The following is a 21675-nucleotide window of genomic DNA, read 5'->3' as shown; positions in this document are numbered from 1 at the left end:
TTATTAGAAGAATAAAAAAAGATAAGAGAACAACTCTGTAAGATCGAAATGGAAGATAATCTTACAGCCCAGATTCAAAACATAGAGAATCCCTCTAGGCAAACCTTAAGTTACAAAAAGACACAAAAACAGGAATACACATTTCCTCCAGCACAGCAAATTTCACAAGCCAAAACAAAGAAAACCTAACGCATTTTCTAGCTAGATTACTTACTAACTTTACAGGAGTTGGAGGGCTTGCATCCTTGATCTGTTCCCGGCAAAGGTATCACACAGACATACAAAAGCCTTTCCCCGCACTCCAGATTTCAAAGTATCTTGTGCCCTCATTGGTCATTTTGGGTCAGGTGCCAGCCAGGTTACCTGAGCTTCTTAACCCTTTACAGGTAAAAGGACATTGCCTCTGGCTAGGAGGGATTTTATAGCACTGTATACAGAAAGGTGGTTATCCTTCCCTTGGTATTTATGACATGGGGTCATCCTGCAAGTAGTAATCAAGGCTGGTGGAGACCTGGATGGGGCTGTTACATTGTAGGCAAACTGTTGGGGTCAGAGTGCTGAACCATTCAGGGAACTGCATGCTTGTCTGTGAGCTGTTGGTGTCCAGGCTGAAAAGCAGTAGAGCACAGGGTTTCAGGGCAGGTGGTGGCAAAACTCTCACTAGTCTGGGTTGAACCTCAAATCATGACAGCGATATGCTAACTGCAACAGCTTTATGTCTATGTAACTTACGTCAATCAAAGTTGGTCGTGTATACATGGCCTGTGTGTGCTATTCTTCTTTCTCCCCTTTTGTGTGTGTTTGTCTTGTTTTGTCTTTTGGGAAACAGGATCTTTAACAACAACAGCAACAATGACAGGCTAAAGGCCATTCCAACTAGCTTCTTCTCTTTTTCTCCAAAAGGACAGTTATTGCCTATTTAATATCATCTAAGAGACTGCCAAACAAGGAGGGTTTTTCTTCTAAAAACTCTCTTCAGCTAAAGGCAACAAAGGATATTGTTAAAATGAAAGCCTTACTTAATACTTTACATTTCAAATGCTTTAACTGATTACCTTTTTTTTTCTGTATCTTTAATAAAAGGTGAAATGATGTTTAATTGCGTGTTTGCTATACTATTAGGCAGACTGAGGTCTCTATGACATGAAACCCTGCTTAACACAGTTTAATGTTGGACAGTGACTGGGTTATGTAAACACCTTTTACCCTTTGAGTTTGGACCATGTATTCATTCTAAATGAATAAAACACCACATCCACTCCCACACACTTTACAGACGGGTACTTAAGGAGTAACTCATCCTGATCTCTGGTTTGATTCAGTGGTCTTTAATTACACAGTCCTGGGCATTGTTAGTTAACACATTGGTGCAGATGCAATAAAAATTCTGAAAATACAGAAGGCATCAGGATCCAACGGGTTTTGGGCCAGATTTCTACTACTCATTAAGAGATATTTATATTGAAGTGTTTCCTATAAAATTGACATTCAGAGATGGGCAAGGAAAATTATTAGAGTAATGGAAAATTTCCATATGAAGATTGATTACTTTAAAATGGAGATGAGTAAGAGGACCACTAATAGGCATAATGCAACCTTTAACTGAGCTGGTTAGGAAGAAGCTTTCCCTATGGTCAAGATGTAATACACAGGCGCCTCAGCAAAGGGTCCCCTTTTCTTTGCAAACAACTCTCACCTCAGACCTAACAAACTTGCTACACCAGACATTTCTTACAGGATATTTCTCCATAAAGAATAGCATGTAAGGCATCTACAGAAAGCTTGTAACTTGTTAAGATTCATAATCATTGAGTTGTATGCATGGATACCATTTCAGTAATAATGTAATTATACTGAAAATATACTTTATGGACTCAGAGTAAAAGTTAATCAGGGATAAAATGTCTCAGTGATGGCCCATTCACGCAGGAGGGAATTTTCACTCTGTCCTGTTCAGCTGATGCTGTAATGCAAGACTTAATGGTCTAGCTTGCCTTGCTCCATCCCAAGACTTAACAATGGAAAACCATCAGAGACAACTTCAGACAACTGAAACCACTTGGAGATAAAAAAGTAGTATTATAACAGACAATCACGTTGCGTAGGGATAAACACAAAGGACTATTTCTGTATAACAGAGGGTTTGGAAAAGCACTGTATCCTTTGATCTTGGGGATTGGGAACATTCTCACAAAAAATTAAATCCTGGTTCCTGTGAAGCCTGTCAGCTCTGCAACAGACTGAACTTTGGGGTGGAAATCTTCTGTATTCCTTAGGAAAGATGACTAATTAATCATTGTAGACCCAGGTTTGTGGTTTTTTATTTTGTTATTGTATTATTTTGTTTTGTATTTTAACCATTTATTTCGACAACTCTCTCGTTTCTAGTCAACTCCCCATTCTTTCTTCAATTATTTCTTTTGTTTTATTATAAGTATTGAACAGTGTTGTGTGTTATACAGGAGCAGTGATTTAAACTGGTAAACTGAGTACGCTGCCCTTTGAGGAGTGCTGAGGATCTGGGAATTCTGTGATAGCCAGGGAAAGGGGCTAGATGTCACAAAGGAATGATTCAAAGTGATTCTGGGACTGGGGTGTACCTACTGTTAATCTGCAAGAAACAGGTCTGGCATTGCCCAGAGAAGAGTGCTTGAGTGGCTGAAAGGCTGGTGGTGTTAGGGAGCTAATGCCCAGATACCAAACACAACACTGTCTTGCTGGGGGCAGGAGGGGGTAACAAGGTGACTCTCAGTCCTGAGTGTCCCAAGAATGGCCACACAAGTTATTTCATAGCTGCCAAATTTAGGGGGTTTTGTACCGTCCTCTGAAACATTTGGTACTGGCATCTCTAATACAGGAAACGGGACGAAAAGGACCATTGGTGTGATCCACTGGCAATTCCCACAATCCTATTTAACCATCTTCTATCCTGTTTCTAGACAGGGCATGTCAAAATCTTGCTGCGTTTTCCATCACATTTACAAGATCCAGCCCTTCTTCCATCTGCATCATCAAAATTCAGGTTGAAATTATCTTCCATCTTGACCCTAGAATAGGCCAGGTAATAGGCTGGCAGTCCAGCGCTTCTTTTTGAGGATGCCATCTTTTTTTTCCAGAATCTCAGCTTTCATTTTAAAAAAGTAAGTTTTAAAAATATTTCTAGCTCTTATGATTGCACAGAAAATTTTGAAAACACAAGATAAATGTAACCAATTTAATGATGTGTGCCTGAAACTAAACCACCTGAAACAATAGCTCTGAGAGGTGTAAACTGCCCAGTTACCTCAGAACTCCAGTACCCCAACAACAGCCCCCCAACTCCTGGAATAGCTCCCTCTATGCTCCCAGAACAAAACCTTAACCTCCACCTGAAAACAGTCTCCCCTGTCCCCCAAAACAAACACCCAACTCCCTGGGGAAACAACCCCTCCCCCGAACTCAGATACCCAATTATAATTTAAATGTCAATATTAACTATTGCACTGATTTCAAAGTATGTAAGAAATGTGAAAAGAATCACAGATTTGTATAATCTACCGCAGTGGTTCTCAACCAGCCGGCCGTGGCCCCCTGGGGGTCTGCGAGCCCTTTCAGGGAGTCCAGGGGGCCCTGTGGCTGAAACCCAGACACTGAGCCTTAGCACCCCCGCAGGGCTGAAGACCCAATCCCCGCCGGCACCCTTCGCAGGGCTGAAGCTGGGAGGCACAGGGCTGAAGCCCAGATCCTCAGCACTCCCTGAGGGGCTGAAGCCGGGACGCCTAGGAGGTGCAGGTCTGAAACCCCAAGCCCTGGTGATGTAATAGCACAAACAGCTCCCTGGCAGAATTTCCTATCTAGGTTTTATTGATCATGCTCACCCGAACTGAACAGGCTCAGTAGGTAACTGCTATTGGTGGGAAAATGTGCCAACTGCTGTTTCTGCCATTACTCTGGGCAGTGCAGGGCAGCTGCTGCTCTGACTGGTGCCATGGAGCAGGCAGCCACAGCATTCCCTCCTCTCCTGCTGGTGCCGCAGGATGAAGCTGCTCCTCAGTTCCTGAGTCCCAGCCCACTTTGCTCCCGCAGAGGCAGCCAGTAAGAGCCGCCTGGGTGGGGACACCCGGCTCTGTGGCTAACAGACCCTTCCGGGAACAGGGGCTGCAGGGGAGCCCTCCCAGCACACAGTCCCTAGTACCCCTCTTCCTGCACCCTGAGCTACCCCGTCTGCACAAAAACCCAGCCACCCCCTTCCCTGCACCCTGAGCTACCTGCACAGCCCCTAGCCACCCCACTCCTTGCACCCACAGCCACCCAGTGTGTACACAGCCCCAGATACACTCTCTCTGCACCTTGAGCTACCCCATCTGCACACAGCCCCTAGCTACTCTGCCCGAACACCCTGAGCTACTCCACTGCCTGCACACAGCCCCTAGTTACCCTTCCCTGTGCCCTAAGCTGTTGAGGTGAGTCAGGGGGTGGAGGTGGCACTCCCTGGACCGCTGTCCCCTGCTCTCCCCTCCCCCCGCAATAGAAGTAAAACTATGTCTATGCCCAAAGCCCCTGCCCGAAGGCCCTCCCCCACCCAGGCCCAGGAGCTTTTATAGCATGTTGAAGGAGGCCTCAGAGAGAAAAAGGTTGAGAACCCCTGACAGGGCCGGCCCACAACATTTTGGCATCTGAGGTAGGGAGCTCAAATGACGCCCCATGCCCCCTCTCTTGGGCCAAAACTTTGAAAGGTCTCAATTCTGCCTTCTTCCTGTTCTACTCCTCTCATCGTACTGCTCTGCTACCTACCCCAACAAAGGAGAACTAACAACTTTAAATGCCTTGTTCAAAAATTTTAACTAACACTTAACTTTCAAACACCTGAACAGCAAATGTAACTTTTGTCTGCATAGTAAACACTGGCATTTTTATCTGTTTGAATAATCAAAGTGGTGCTTTCCATGCCTTCTTGGTTGCAAAGATTTGAACTGCTTCCTGCTGAAGGTCCACAGTCTGGGCCACCTCATGCTCTACTGAGATGGTTGCAAGGCCAACCAGTCTCTCCTGTGTCATTGTGGAGCGTAGATGTGTTTTTATTAACTTCAGCTTGGAGAACCTGCGTTCTCCACTGGCAACTGTTCCAGGAAGTGTTAGAAGTATGCACAGAGCAACAAAAGCATTTGAAAAGAGGGTGGTCATCTTATTTGTGCACATATATTCCAGAACAGCCTTTGGAGTTGATCCTGCTGAAATGTCTCTTGAAAGGGCTTGCAGTTTGTGATAAATATAAAGGGAAGGGTAAACATCTTTAAAATCCCTCCTGGCCAGAGGAAAAACCCTTTCACCTGTAAAGGGTTAAGAAGCTAGGATAACCTCACTGGCACCTGACCAAAACGACCAATGAGGAGACAAGATACTTTCAAAGCTGGAGCCGGGGAGGAGAAACAGTTTCTCTCTGTCTGTGTGATGCTTTTGCCGGGAACAGAACAGGAATGGCGTCTTAGAACTTAGGAAGTAATCTAGCTAGATATGCGTTAGATTCTGATTTCTTTAAATGGCTGAGAAAATAAGCTGTGCTGAATGGAATGGATATTCCTGTTTTTGTGTCTTTTTGTAACTTAAGGTTTTGCCTAGAGGAATTCTCTATGTTTTGAATCTGATTACTCTGTAAGTTATTTAGCATCCTGATTTTACAGAGGTGATTCTTTTACTTTTTTTCTTCAATTAAAATTCTTTTTTTTAAGAACCTGATTGCTTTTTCATTGTTCTTAAGATCCAAGGGTTTCGATCTGTGGTCACTTATGCAAATTGGTGAGGATTTTTATCAAACCTTCCCCAGGAAAGGGGTATAAGATTTGGGAGGATTTTGGGGGGAAAGACGTTTCCAAACGGACTCGTTCCCAGTAAACAGTGTTAGATGTTTGGTGGTGGCAGCGAAAGTCCACGGCAAAAGGTAAAATAGTTTGTACCTTGGGGAAGTTTTAACCTAAGCTGGTAAAAAGAAGCTTAGGAGGTTTTCATGCAGGTCCCCACATCTGTACCCTAGAGTTCAGAGTTGGAAAGGAACTTTGACAGGGTGGCAGAGCGGTGGTATTAACTTGAAATCATTTTGAGATCAATTTGAGATTTTTTTGAACAAGAAGCACAGATTTGAAAAGGAAATATTTGTTTTTTTTCCTTTGGGCTGCTGGAAAGCAGGATTTAAAGTTAAAGCACTTAGAGTTTTATTTTCTCTGTTTTGGGGCCAGAGCAGAGACAAAAGGGAATTGTCTTTTGTGAGCTGGAGTTTTCTCTACCAAAAGGCAGGGTAGTTAACCTCCTGCAGGGAAATTCACAAGTCTTCAAAGACCTGAAGTTGTTTTTTACCTAAGAGGAACTAGAGGGGTTTTCTATCTATTTGCCTGGAGACAAAGGTGTTAGTTTTTTTGTTCTTTTTTTAAAGGATTTCTCTGTAGGCTGACAATCACTATCAGAGAACATAGGTATCCGGACAGCACAGCAAAATTTTACAAGCCAAGCTTTTGTTTTGTTTTGTTTTCTTTCTAACTCTTGGGTGTAAAGTTAGTTAAAAACAGAGAGGTTAGGATGACAGACTCCATGGTTCAACAAAAGCTGGAATTAGCCAGATCTGAGTCTGAGGAAAAACAAAAGGAACATGAAAGACAGATAGAACTCATGCGGATGAACATGGAGGAGAAGGAAAAAGAGAGGAAGCATACACTGGAGATGGAGAAGGCAAAGGCTCAGCAGAATATACCAAAAAACCCTAGCAATCCTTCTCCAGGAACCACTTCCCATCCCAGAAAGTTGCCCACCTACAAGGCAGGCAATGATACCGAGGCCTTCCTAGAAAACTTCGAAAGGGCCTGCCTTGGGTACAACATCTCTACAGACCAATACATGGTAGAGCTGAGGCCGCAGCTCAGTGGACCCTTAGCTGAGGTGGCGGCTGAAATGCCTAAGGAACACGTGAACCAGTACAAACTGTTTAAAACCAAGGCGAGAGTCAGAATGGGGCTAACACACGAGCATTCCCGTCAGCGGTTCAGAGCTGTAAGGTGGAAACCAGACATGTCATTTACCCGACAAGCCTACCACATTGTGAAGCATTGGGATGCCTGGATATCAGGAGCAAGTGTTAAATCTCCAGAAGATTTGCCCTTCCTAATGGAAATGGAGCAGTTCTTAGAGGATGTTCCTGAGGAAATAGAAAGATACATCCTAGATGGGAAGCCCAAAACTGTAATCGAGGTGGGAGAGATTGGAGTCAAATGGGTGGAGGTGGCAGAAAAGAAAAAAACTGGTCGCAGTTGGAGTGGATACCAGAAGGGACAACCTCAGACCACATCCTACTACCGGGGGCAGCCCAAGGACGCAACTACCCCCCAAGGAACCCTCCAGACACCTTATCGTCCCGCCACACCATTCTCCAGCAACCCACCTCACCCCAGTGACCCGTCAGCTGGACGATGTTTTAAATGCAATGAGCCGGGGCATGTGAAGGCCAGCTGCCCCAAGAACCCCAACAGATTACAGTTCATTGCACCGGAATCACACCAGAGGTCCTCAGGCCCAGATACCTCCCAGATAAGCTTGGAGCGGAGGGAAACTCTGAGTGTAGGTGGGAAGAAGGTCACCGCGTGGAGGGACACCGGAGCACAAGTGTCGGTTATCCATGCTTCCTTAGTGGACCCCAATTTAATTGACCCAGAGATCCAGATGGCCAGAAGCAGTAGCTCTAAGCAACATCAGGGCTAAAAGTGTGTGCCAGGCACTAGCAGACATTTTTGCCAGGGTAGTCTGGCCCTCCGACATCCTCACAGACGCAGGAACTAATTTCCTGGCAGGAACTATGGAAAGCCTTTGGGAAGCTCATGGGGTAAATCACGTGGTTGCCACTCCTTACCACCATCAAACAATTGCATGGTGGAGAAGTTTAATGGAACTTTGGGGGCCATGATACATAAATTCGTAAATGAGCACTCCAGTGATTGGGACCTAGTGTTGCAGCAGTTGCTATTTGCCTACAGAGCTGTACCACATCCCAGTTTAGGGTTTTCACCATTTGAACTTATACATGGCCACGAGGTTAAGGGGCCATTACAGTTGGTGAAACAGCAATGGGAGGGATTTACACCTTCTCCAGGAACTAACATTCTGGACTTTGTAACCAACCTACAAAACACCCTCCGAACCTCTGTAGCCCTTGCTAAAGAAAACATACAGGATGCTCAAAAAGAGCAAAAAGCGTGGCATGATAAATATCCCAGAGAGCGTTCCTTCAAAGTAGGCGACCAGGTCATGGTCTTAAAGGCGCTTCAGGCCCATAAAATGGAGGTGTCGTGGGAAGGGCCATTCATCGTTCAGGAGCACCTGGGAGCTGCTAATTATCTCATAGCATTCCCCACCTCCAACCGAAAGCCTAAGGTATACCATATTAATTCTCTAAAGCCCTTTTATTCCAGAGAATTAAAGGTTTGTCAGTTTACAGCCCAGTGAGGAGATGACACTTAGTGGCCTGAAGGTGTCCACTACGAAGGGACAAGTGCTGGTGGCGTGGAAGAGGTGAACCTCTCCATGACCCTTGGGCATATGCAGCGAGAGCAGATCAAGGAGCTGAGCACTAGCTATGCACTAACAATCTCAGTCACCCGAGGAGTGACTGAGATTGTTAGTGCATAGCTAGTGCTCAGCTCCTTGATCTGCTCTCGCTGCATATGCCACTCCATTGACACAGATAATGCTCACCAATTAAAGTCCAACCTTACCGGGTGTCTCCTCAAGCTAAAACTGCTATAGAACAGGAGATCCAGGATATGTTACAGATGGGTATAATCTGCCCCTCTGGCAGTGCATGGGCATCTCCAGTGGTTCTAGTTCCCAGCCTAGATGGGGAGATACATTTTTGTGTGGACTACCATAAGCTAAATGCTGTCACTCACCCAGACAACTATCCAATGCCACACACAGATGAACTATTAGAGAAACTGGGACGGACCCAGTTCATCTCTACCTTGGACTTAACCAAGGGGTACTGGCAGGTACCGCTAGATGAATCCGCCAAGGAAAGGTCAGCCTTTACCAGACATGTCGGGCTGTATGAATTTAACATACTTCCTTTCGGGCTGCGGAATGCACCCGCCACCTTCCAAAGACTTGTAGATGGTCTCCTAGCGGGATTAGGAGAATATGCAGTCGCCTACCTTGACGATGTGGCCATATTTTCGGATTCCTGGCAGAATACCTGGAACATCTACAAAAAGTCTTCGAGTGCATAAGGGAGGCAGGACAAACTGTTAAGGCTAAGAAGTGTCAAATAGGCTTAAACCGAGTGACTTACCTTGGACACCAGGTGGGTCCAGGAACTATCAACCCCCTACAGGCCGAAGTGGATGCTATCCAAAAGTGGCCTGTCCCAAAGTCAAAGAAACAGGTCCAGTCTTTCTGAGGCTTGGCTGGTTATTACAGGCGATTTGCACAGCAATACAGCCAAATCGCCGCCCCACTGACAGACCTAAGCAAAAAGAAACAGCCAAATGCCATTCAGTGAACTGAAGAGTGTCAGAAGGCCTTTAACCAGTTTAAAGTGACACTCATGTCTGACCCTGTGCTAAGGGCCCCAGACTTTGACAAACCGTTCCTAGTAACCACATATGCGTCCGAGCGTGGTGTGGGAGCAGTTTTAATGCAGGAAGGACCAGATCAAGAATTCCACCCTGTAGGGTTTCTCAGCAAGAAACTGACTGAGAGGGAAAGCAATTGGTCAGTTAGTGAAAAAGAATGTTACGCCATTATCTACACTCTGGAAAAGCTACACCCATGTGTTTGGGGACGGCGTTTCCATGTGCAAACCAACCATGCTGCGCTACAGTGGCTTCATACCGCCATGGGAAATAACAAAAAACTTATTCGGTGGAGTTTAGCTCTCCAAGATTTTGATTTTGACATCCAACACATCACAGGAGCTTCTAACAAAGTGGCTGATGCACTCTCCCATGAAAGTTTCCCAGAATCAACTTGTTAAAATCGTCCTTGAGATGTGGAAAATATTGTTAGTCTTTATATACTTGGTAGTATATTTAGAGGTCCATGTGTCTTATTAACTCTGTTTTCTCCTAGAGCTCCAGGAAGAAATCACAGAAAGCGTTTCACCCTATCTGTGATTTGTGGGGCATGTCATAAATATAAAGGGAAGGGTAAACACCTTTAAAATCCCTCCTGGCCAGAGGAAAAACCCTTTCACCTGTAAAGGGTTAAGAAGCTAGGATAACCTCACTGGCACCTGACCAAAACGACCAATGAGGAGACAAGATACTTTCAAAGCTGGAGCCGGGGAGGAGAAACAGTTTCTCTCTGTCTGTGTGATGCTTTTGCCGGGAACAGAACAGGAATGGCGTCTTAGAACTTAGGAAGTAATCTAGCTAGATATGCGTTAGATTCTGATTTCTTTAAATGGCTGAGAAAATAAGCTGTGCTGAATGGAATGGATATTCCTGTTTTTGTGTCTTTTTGTAACTTAAGGTTTTGCCTAGAGGGATTCTCTATGTTTTGAATCTGATTACTCTGTAAGTTATTTACCATCCTGATTTTACAGAGGTGATTCTTTTACTTTTTTTCTTCAATTAAAATTCTTTTTTTTTAAGAACCTGATTGTTTTTTCATTGTTCTTAAGATCCAACGATTTGGGTCTGTGTTCACCTATGCAAATTGGTGAGGGTTTTTATCAAGGCTTCCCAAGGAAAGGGGGTGTAGGGTTTGGGGAGGATTTTGGGGGGAAAGACGTTTCCAAGCAGGCTCTTTCCTGGTTATATATGTTAGACGCTTGGTGGTGGCAGCAATAAAGTCCAAGGGAAAAAGGAAAATAGTTTGTACCTTGGGGAAGTTTTAACCTAAGCTGGTAAAAATAAGCTTAGGGGGGTTTCATGCAGGTCCCCACATCTGTACCCTAGAGTTCAGAGTGGGGAAGGGACCTTGACAGTGGCCTTTAACCTTAGTCTCATCTCAAGCTCTTTCCAGGTATGGAATGCTCTCTGGTGATTTGCTACCTTCTCATGGCATGCCAGATTTCTAGCCAGATTTTTCCAGTGCTTTGTTCCTGTAGAACCCAATGTGGCTGGAACATTAGACTGGAAGAGTTTGCAACAAAAACAGTATGCAGCATTCTGGGTTTTTGAGTACATAAGCCATGGCTTCTCCACTTTGTCACCATTAGGGATTTCATGCCAGTAATGTGTTGGATGGAAACTTCTATTTTCATTGTCTTTGGGGAACATGAAGTTTTTCACTTGCTGTGGCCCACGCAGTACAAGGAAGTCCCTCAGGCTACTGCTCAAGTGGGTCCACAGTCCTGGATCATCTAGACTTAAGGAACTAAACTCAACAGCAGCTGTTTCTTGTGCCTCCACCACATTCTTCTCTGATCTACACTTTTCTTCAGGAATGTGTATGGTTACATCCATTTGAGATGGAGATATGGATGCTGCAGCACCTGCACTCTGACTAACTGGATGATCAGGCATCTCCTCACCACTCACATCATCACTGGGGCCAGAGGCTCACCGTGAACATTTGTATCTCAGGAGAGCTCCTTCCTGCTTAGATAGAAAAGCTTCCTTTGCTTGCTTTCTTTTTCTGAATGCTGTCTCCGCGGGGCGTTTTCTTCTTTCACTCATGACTGGTGTTCTGTGCCAGCTATAGTGGCTCTCAACACTCAATTGAAGGGGACAAATAAGCAGGCTGGTAGCAGGGCCTGAGTGAGGGAAGATAGCTTCTTAAGGGCCTAATTGGCTCCTACTACTTCAGTTGACTGCCTGGTCTCCTCAAGTAGGTTACTCCCTGAGAAGCTGGTGTTAATCAGGCTCCTGGGGGTGCTAGAGAGGTACATAACAGACTCCTCCTCCTCTCTCTCTTCCTGCAGCTCCTGCTGCTTTCTCTTATTCCCTCTCACCTTTTCTCCTGCCTGCCTGTTATGTCTCTTGTGCCCTCCTTCCTCCAGCACAGCACTGCACCAGCTCTGTGTATCTAGAGTAGAGACAATACATATTCACCAGCAGCAAACACAATTTTCTACACTCTGGGTCCTAGAGGTGCCCCCACACAGTCTGGCACCTGAGGTGGCCGTCTCAGTTCAACTTATGGTAAGGCCAGCTGTGACCCAATCTACTGTGAATGGTGTCTCATTTTAGTGCTACCATTGATGACATTTGAGAGAAGATTGCCACTTTCCCCCAATCTGACCTGTAGAGCCAAAAGTTTAGAAACAGCCCAGAAGGCATTTGAGCCCCTAAGAAGGGGAAGCCAATCCCATAGACCCCAGCTGGCAACATTACCAACCTTGGTGATTTTTTGCAGATTGGGCCACTTTTGAAAAGCTATAGCAACAATAAATCTTGAATCTGCAATAGCTGACTTTCTGGGCTACAAATTTCTTTATGAAATTTGGATGATTTTATTGCAGCAACCTGGTGGCCTCTCAAATCAGCAGATACTGAGATGCATGCACAGCTCGATCAAAACCACCTTTGCCAGCCAGCAGAAGACATGATGCAGCTTATGTACCATTAGGAACAGAGCCCCATCAGCCGCGGCAAAGTAGGGCTTCTCATTGCCCGCTATTAGGGGTGTGGCTAAAGTTTTGTTGGGGGGGGAGGCTGTCTTCCAGTGGGGGTTAGGGTTTTGTTTTGGGGTCATGGAGGACTGTTCCAGGGGTGGGTTTGGGTTTTGTTTCCTAGGAGTTGGTTCCAATGGGGTTGTGGGGTTTTTTTTCCTGGGAGCGATTTGGGGGGCGATTCTGGAGGAGTTGGGGGGGAGGCTGATGTAGGGTGGCGGTGGGTCCAGGAGTTGCGGGAAGGCTGGTGCAGGCTGGGTCGGGGAGTTGCGGGGCGGAGGTGATGTGGCGGGGCGTGATAGGTCCGAGAGTCGCGGGAGGGAGGGCTGATGCGGGCTGAGTCCGGGTGCTCCGGGGTGTGGGGGCGGCTGATGCGGGCTGAGTCCGGGTGCTGCGGGGTGGGGGCTGGGTCGGGGGATGATGCGAGTTGGGTCCGGGTGTTGCGGGGGGCGGCTGCTGGGGGTGTGGGGCAGGGTCCGAGAGTTGCGGGGGGACTGATGCGGGGGGGGTCCCTCCTCTCGATTCCCGGCGGGTGTCCCGAGCTGCCTCCCACACGCATAGAGAGGAGCTCCGCTGCAGCCTCCTTGCCGTCCAGGCGCATGCGCGGGTCCCCGGGAGGGCGGGGCAGGCGAGCGGCTGCGTTGGTCCGATCCGGGTCGCGCATCCTCCTGCTGCCGCCGCTGCCGGGTTCTGGGTTGCGCAGCATCGTCCGCCGCGCTCCCCGCTTTGCCGCGCCCCCGCCAGGACCAGCCCGGTCGTCGTGCGCGCCCTACCCTACGATGAGGCTGAGCAGCCGCGGCCGGGGATGCTGCGCGGCGGGCGGCAGAGAGCGCGGCCCGCCCCCGCCGCCGCCGCGGAGCCCCTTCGTGCACAAGCTGCGTCCCAGCGCTCTGCAGAAAGCCAAGGTGGGTGCCCGCTTCTTCCGCCCGCCGGCGTGCCTGTGCCTGTCTGGCCGCGCTGGGGCGGGGATCCCCGCTGCTGCCTTGCGGGGCCCCGCCGGGTCACAGGGCGCATGGCCCGGCTGAGCCGCTGACATGCTGCCCGCCCAAAGCGTTGCCGCCTTCCCCGCGGGACCCCGCCTGGCTCACCAAAGCCCCTGCTGCTCGGCAAATCCTCTGCACTGCGCTGGCCCCAGCGCGAGCCCCCGGAGGAAAGACTTGCTAGAAACATCTCGTTTACGTGAACTGCACGATAAAAGGACTAAGGGGGAAATTTGAAAGCAAACATAATTCACCAAATTTTTTCTTAGGCAAAAAGTCGTGTGTGTGTGTGCAAGTTTATATTCACAGGAGTTGTGTGCAAGTAAACATTTTTTTATACGTTTATCAGCCGTGCCTTGGAGGTGCAAGTTTTAACGCAGTGAAATAAATACGTTTTATCATCGTTTGGTTTTCATATTCGTGAGGGGCTATGTTATTGCCTACCACATTGCTCATAAATTTCCCTGAGTGCATGGATACTGTATGTATTCTTTTGCATGCAAAAAACATCTTGAGAGAAGAAAACAATGACAAGAAACAAATGTTTCCAAATTAAAAATGACCTTTTTCTAGATTGGGAGGGATTGTATGATTTGAGAAGGATAGGTGGGAGAATTGCCTTTCATAAGCCATAGAGTATGGCAACACTTTGAATGTTTGCAAGTTCTTTCTTGGGTAAGCCTTTTTTTTTTAATTTAAGGATATGGTGTTTGTTTCACTGAAAAGCTGTGAGCTATCCATGCAGCAGGTGGGTCATTATGACATGAAAGTGAATAGATCATGAAAATAGTGATTTTGTTTTGTTGTTGTAACTACATGGTAACAAAATACCATCATTGGAAGTAATGAATTTGTTTGGTTGCTCCTAGCAGAATTTTGAAAGGAGATATTCTTAATTTCCTAAGAAATTATATATCCCTCCTTTATCCTCCTGGGTGCAAGTATGTTTTTCAAATGGAAAGTCAAGAATTCAGAAATAAGTAAATGCCAGAACTAAGATAGCCTATGCGACTTTAATTCAGTGGCCTTGTGAGCATACATCTTTTAATAACATGACTGCTTACTGTCTTTTTCCACTGGACCCCTGCCTCATTCAGGTCATAAGATGGATGGTGCTCTTCAATAGCTATTCAATATTACTTTTTATCCTTGTCATTCAGTGTGTGGCTTCAGGCTTTATTAATGATCTGCTGTTCAAAGTCGACACTAAATTAATTTCCTTATGGCCTTTTCTTCCTAAAGCATTCGTCACTAACATCTGAGTTTTCACAAACGTTAACTAATCTTCACAATATGCCTGTCAGGTAAGCTGTTGTTTTTAAAGCTGGGCTGAAAAAGGGAATCCCTTTCTGTGAAAAATCTTGCATTTTTTTTAAAAAAAATGCATTTGAATAATGCTGAAAATGTGAACTGTTTACACAGAAAGGGATTTAAAGCAAAATTTTGATTAGGGAGGGTGGAACCAGAATTTTCTGGCTGCCTCTCCCCCCAGGCTGTTGCCAGTTTCCCTGGTTAAATTGACAAGAGCCTTCCACTGAGCTGCTGAAGAGGCAGAGCACTTTGACTCCTCACCTCCTCCTTAGGCCTGGGGAAAGAGAGGCAGACCACCTGGTTTCTTTTCCTGTCCCAAAGCTGGAGAGGAGGTAGGGAGGCAAGGTAAGGCAGAGTGCCCTGGTGTTCTGCCCCTCTCTCTCTCCCAGAGCTAGCCCTCCTGGAAATCTTGCGTCCATTTCACTGGAAGAAAGAGAAATTGACAACAGCAATTCAGGCAGGGAGCCATCATTTCTATTTTCCCAGCGGAAAATTGAAATAGGTTGGCAAAACTGAAATTTGTCTCAAAGAAAATTTTGGTTTTGAAAAAGGGCATTTTTTGGTCAGAAAAGCATTTTGACAAAAAACTTTCAAGGAGCTCTAGGTGTTTTTTCCGAATTTAAAGATGGGAGTCTTTGCTAAGATCATAAAGTATTTACTTTTGGGTGCACAAGCTGACATGCCTTGGGCTTGATTTTTTTCATAGTATTTAGGGGGTTTTTTAATAGCATTTTATATGTTCAAAATACAGCTCACAGGTACCTCAGTGATAGATATGAGTGCTCAGCCCTTCTGCGAATTAGGCCCCAAGATGTCCCAAGTTAAACAATCATCAGATGATGTCCCCTGTGGAAAAGCTTTTGGCTTAAGTGACTTTCTCAGAATGACAGAACTGTGAGGCACTGACAAGGCCAGATTTCAATTTAGGGTGGATGCAGATGTTTTAACCAACTTTTTCTTTCTTAAACCTCTGGCCTTATTCTCTACCTTCTTATGGCTTGTGGGTGGGATGCCCTGTTCCTGTTGGTGCTAGAGGAGGAGACTGGTGGTGGTGGTGTTGCATGGCTTCTGCTTAGCTGTTGCTGGGAGGGAGAGGAAGTAGTATGGAGCTCTCTCTCCACCCCATCCACTCCCCAACTGTTTCTGCTGACCAACCGCATGCCTCCAGCTGCCTGGAGCTGTAGCAGCATAACTTCCTGCTTCCTTGCAAAATGCATGTGGGTACATGTGCTCCTCCTTGAACTTTCCACCCCTTTCTTCTGTTAGCCTACACTGGGCTGGTGAGCCTCCTTCTGCCTGACTACCAGCCTCCGCTCCCCCCTTTGTGTTTCGCTGTTCTCATCCATTTTGCATGGGTCCCCCTTCCCAACCTTGTGACTTGCTGCTCCCACCTGTCTGTCTCAGGGAGATCTGTCCCCTTTGCAGCTCTCTGCTTCTGCCTGTCTGTCTCATGTGGGTCGTCCCCCCCCCTTTTCAGTTTGCTGCTTCCATGGGTCCCCTGCCTCTTTGTGGTTCAGTGCTCCCATCTGTCTATCTCGCATGGGTCCCCCCCCCATCCACCCTTTGGTTCGCTGCTCCTGCAAATCTTGTGTGGTGCCTCTTGTGATCGCCTCTCTCCTGCTGTTTGTTGCTCATTGCCTTTCCTAGCCCAGTTTTCCTGTGTATTTGTGCATGCCTGTGCTTGTTTCTCCCTTCCCCATCCACTGTGCTTTTCTGCTTATATATGCTCTCTCACTCCGAGTGCAACCGGAGTCTATCATCTTTCCCCACATAATGTTTGCTGTATTCCCTATTTCCTATCATTTGTTTGATTAACTTTGCATTTATGCCTTCCTTACGCATATGCAGGCTAGTGGGGAGGAGTGGTTAGCCTCTTCCCCTCCCCGCCTTTGGTGGCTCTTTCCCCTCACCCGAACTTGATGGAGGACCTGGAAACAGCCCTGCGTGAGGCTTCTGCTCCAGCAGCTTTGTTTGCGGAGGGAAGGGAGGTGCTGCGGGGCAATCTCTGGCCACTGTCATCACTCCACTTTGGCTCTCTGCGCCATCTACCCCCCAGGTCTACCACCAACACCTTTTCCAGTGCCGTCATCTCCACCAGGAAGGCTGCGGAAAGCACAGACAGGGACTCCACTGTCAAAACTGGGACCACCAATGGAGCCCTCTCAGTCAGCAAGGACCATGACAGAATAAAAGGGAAGAGCCTGCCCAGAAGGCTCCTTCTGCAGCAGTGGTTACTACTACTGCTGCTCTGCTGTCAGCTGAGGCTCCCCCTCATCCTTCTGTCCTTTCCACCAGCTCTGGGGGTGCTGCCAGAGCTCAGGGGTCCTAACCCAGTAACCATAACACCTACTACCAAGGCTGCAGGCATTGGGTCCAGTGTGATGCCCACGACTGGTGTTGTGGAAGAGCCCCCGACTCTGTCCCTCTAATTCCTGTGATTGATGGTGCTGCCCTCAGCAGTATGGCTGCTGTGGACCCCAAGCTCATTCCTGACCCGTCCCCTTTATGGCATTCCAGGGTGCAATCCAGACCAAGGAGGGGCTGTGTCACCCTTTCTCTGCAAACTGGGGCACCTCACAATTCTTTGCTGCTGTAGCTCCCAACCTTGCAGATAACACCCTGAGTGTCTGTGTATAGCTGCATCCTGCCAGCCACACATCAGTCACACTCTGGCTTCCACCAGTCTTGGTTATCAGTTGTGGAATGACCCCAACCCATTCCCAGATTTCCCCCCAAAACATGTATTCTGCACTGTCCAACTCTCTCCTGGAACCTTAGTCCATTGCATCTCTAAGGAATCAATGTACAACAGTCTGCTACTTTTAAATGACGTTCCCAGACAACTCACAACACTGGATTAATTTTAATTAAAGAATAAAACAAGTTTATTTAACTACAAGAAAGTTTTGAGTTAGTACAAGTATAAGACATTAAATTCAGAAATGGCTACAAGAGAAGTAAAGATAAAACACTTCCTAGTACTAACTTAACAAACTAGACTTGGTTCAAGTCTTTTACCACGTTTTCCCCGTAACACTGCTGATGAAACTCTCAAGGGAGGGTCTTCTCCCAAAGTCCAACAGCTGTTTATTTTGTCATCCTAGGTGAAAAGGAGAGACATGGACAGACAGAGATACCTTGGAGTTTTGCCCATTGCTTTTTTTGGTTCAGTCACCCTTTGTAATGTATTTTCCTGAGGGTTATCCCTAGATAAAGGTCATTCCTGCTGTGAGGTTGGAGTCAAGGAGTCTGATGGTGAAAGAGGTTCCATGCTGCTGTTTGATAAAATGCAGATCTGTTTGTTCCTGCCCATGTCCTTACCAAAGAGTAGCCATTGGATGGCATACCCTGAGTCTTTGCAGATGCCAATTACTCTAGACCTTTGGTGTGGGGGTATTCTGTGATCCTGTGATCATTCCGCAGAAGACTGTTGCCAGTCGAGCTACTGAAGCCAGATGGTGGCTGGAGATGGGGGGACAGGCTGTACACTCTCATTGAATTTTCAGGTGTCCTGGACAACTTTGTTCTCCCTAGACCGATGGCCTGAGGTGCTGGGGGCTGCTGATGTGCTAGGTCACCTGCTGCATCTCTAAAAGAAAAGGAGTACTTGTGGCACCTTAGAGACTAACCAATTTATTTGAGCATGCGCTTTCGTGAGCTACAGCTCAAGTGAGCTCAAGCTGTAGCTCACGAAAGCTCATGCTCAAATAAATTGGTTAGTCTCTAAGGTGCCACAAGTACTCCTTTTCTTTTTGCGAATACACACTAACACGGCTGTTACTCTGAATGCTGCATCTCTGGATCTGGGTGGGAGGGATCAACCTCATTTACTCTGGTACTGGACCTGAAGTGGGTGTGATTCTATTAGCAGGCATCCACCTTCCTCAGCATCTTGGATCATTGCAAGTGTCTGGTCCTAGGTGGGGAATTTAACTCCACCCTGAACATGCTGGACCGTGTTGGGAGATAGAAGTGCCAGACCACTGTGGATATTCTCATGAAGATAATTGACCATTACTTCCTGGTCCAGACAATTCTACCAGTTTGGCTGGGTGGAGGAGTCTCTATCATGCCATTTGCAGCAAGGCCACATCTACATCTCCTGTTTTAACATCTTGTAGGGCCACTTCTCCAGCATCAGCAAGGCCCTCTTCTTGGACCGCCACCTGGTGGTTGTGACAGTCTCTTTGACTCCTGAGCAGCCAAGGCCAGCCAACTGGCATTTCAGCAACAGCCTGCTGGAAGCCATGGCTTTCATGGCATCATTCTGGGAATTCTGGCTGGCCTTGTGGGGGCAGAGGCACATCTTTCCCTAGATACAGAGGTGGTGGGATGTGGGAAAGGTAGGTGCCTGGCTCTTCCACCACAACTACACCCAGGGAGCCAGTTGGAGGAGTGGTTTTGTGATAGAGCATTTGGAATGGGAGGTTTTGGAGCTGGAGAGGCACCTGGCTGCTTGCCCTGGGGATCCATCTGTCTGCAGAGTGTGTCGGGAGAAGCAGGGTGGGCTCTGGGCTCTAAATGACCATGGGCCAAAGGTACTTTTGTTCAGTTTTGTTCAGTTTCAGTAGCTCCTTCAGGAGATGGATTCTGATTCCCACTTTTTCTATACACTGGAGAGTAAGAGCAGTGCCAAAAACCACATTTCATGGCAGGGGTTGGCACAGTAGTGATGTGTGAGAAAGGTTGAGCACTTTCTGTGCTAACTTCTCCCCACATCTGACCAATGTTGATGCTTACAGAGTTCTCTGGGGTAAAATCCGTATGGTCAGTGTAGGTGACAGGGACTGGTTGGAGCTTTCTCTCTCTTTTGGAAATCCTTTGTCTGATGCCCACCAATAAATCTCTGGGTGTTGGTAGGCTGAGGGTGGAGTTCTGTCACGTGTGCTGGGATATGTTGTCTTGGACCTGTCGTGTTCACACTGCTGCCAAAGAAGGGGGCCTTTGATGACCTGAGGAATTGGCATTTGATATTGCTACTAAGCACAGATTGCAAGATCGCATTGAAGGCTGTGTCACTAAGGCTGAAGTCCTTGTGGGCAGACCTGGTCCACTCCAACCAGACCTATGCTTTTCTGGGCCAGATAGTCTTCAGTAATCTATATCTAGTCTAGGACCACCTTCATGTGGTGTGTAGGGATGGTCTGTCGCTTGCCCACTTCTCCTTTGATCAGAAGATGGCGTTTGACATTGGTGGATCAGGGTATCTCATGGACATTCTCCTGGTGTTCAGATTCCTCCAGGTGATGTATACTTCTGAGGAGTGTTTGATAAAGGTCAGATGGACCCTGACCGAGCCTGACATCTTCAGTCAAGAAGTGCGTTCAGACTGCCTGCTCTGCGACCAACTGTATGCCAGTACCATTGAGCCCTTCCTTCATTTACTCTGCCGCTCTCTTGGTGGTCACTTTTCTGCCACTAATCCCTTCCTACTGTGGAAAATTGTCTGACCGTCTGCGGAAATGGACGAGGCTACTCCAGTACCTTTCCCTTTGTTGGAGGGTGCTGGTTATTAACCAGCTGGTCCTGTCCATGCGCTGCTACTAGTTCAAAATTGACAGCCTTCCCCCAGGGACCCTAGCCAGCTCCAGAGTATGATCCTGGAGTTCTGTCTGGGGAACCATTGGAGGTTCTTGAGCCTCCCTCCAGGAAAGGATGCGTAGGCCATGATCTGGATGTACAGCCAGGTCCACACTTTCTGCTTTGAGGCCCTTCTGAGATTCTTTTATGGTGCATGGAATGCCTTCCTCTGAGGGCTCCAATGTCACTCCCAGCTCTTTAATCTCCCCCTGAGAGGTCTCTCTCGAGACCTCGGAGTTGCTAGTCTTTTCTCAGGACCTGGAAACTATTTTCAGTGAACAGGTCTGTAGTGGCCACTGACAGGGAAGACCTCCTCACAGACCTCCTGTTACAAAACACACACTTTGGCGTGTGGGTGGTGGAGTCCCCCTTGGTGCACTGAAAGATGGCTCTAGCTGGCATCACCCGAATCGGAGACAAGGACTATGGTCGGAGGGACTGGGTGAACCTTGTGGCACTTGGCCAGTGCATTGGGTTACCCATCCCTTCTGTACCCTGTCATGTTCCAGGAGGTGAGAGTAGCCTGGTCCCCTGCCTCTTTCGCTTATCTTGAGTAGGTCCTGCAAGAAGGCATTCCCCACCCATCCCTCACTTTTGATGCTCCAGAGCTCGTCATTGGGTGTTGCCCTATGAGCCCCTCTTTCACTCCGCTGAATGCCTTTGATGCACCACTTGAGCAAGCTGAAATGACATCCAGCTGGTCTTTCACTGAACCACACCCCAGGAACATCTCTATGCGTTTGTACTCCCAACCAAGTGATGGGACCTGCTGCCACCTGTAGTCCTAAGCGCTCTATGGAGTCATGAGCTCAGGTGCATGGCTGACATGGTTCATGAAGTCTTCTGACAGTTGCCCGTTTTGCAGCGAGAAGGAGGCCCTGGTTTTGACAATCAGGGTCCATACACCCCAGGGAGAAAACGGGGGGCCTCAGCTGCTAAAAAATAAGCAATTGAGCCAGTTGGTTGTAGACAAAATTGTTGTGTATTAAAATATGTTGAGTTAAGTTTATTTGTGAAAGCTTGTAATGTCGTAAACTTGATGGTCATTACGAGATGTATACATGTTGTAGTTATGAGTGCATGCATGTATATGTGTGGCAAAAACTGTAACTATAGTGAAACTACAGTATCACATCACAGCAGTGTAGTGAGGCAGTCAGGCAGGGAGGGCACCTCCCAGACTAAGTGTTTACACAAAACTGGCTCCAAGCACCTAGCATTGTGCAGCCAGAA

The 21675-nt window shown here is 47.2% G+C and overlaps 1 protein-coding gene across 2 annotated transcripts in view; it reads left to right on the top strand.

Moving 5' to 3' along the window:
* The first annotated feature begins 12942 nt into the window (after positions 1–12942).
* Positions 12943–21675, top strand: part of LPCAT1 (lysophosphatidylcholine acyltransferase 1) — a 178638-nt gene continuing 169905 nt past the window's right edge. Inside the window, exon 1 of one of the 2 annotated variants that reach the window (XM_073332457.1) lies at positions 12943–13476. In XM_073332457.1, coding sequence (XP_073188558.1) covers positions 12943–13476 — 534 coding nt within the window. The remainder of the gene's footprint in view (positions 13477–21675) is intronic. The other variant, XM_073332458.1, reaches the window with a different exon arrangement.

Source organism: Lepidochelys kempii, chromosome 2 (genome assembly GCF_965140265.1).
Source record: "Lepidochelys kempii isolate rLepKem1 chromosome 2, rLepKem1.hap2, whole genome shotgun sequence".
Taxonomy (NCBI): Eukaryota; Metazoa; Chordata; order Testudines; family Cheloniidae; genus Lepidochelys; species Lepidochelys kempii.
The sequence above is the reverse complement of the archived record's forward strand: the minus strand, read 5'-3'. Positions and strand labels throughout refer to the sequence as shown.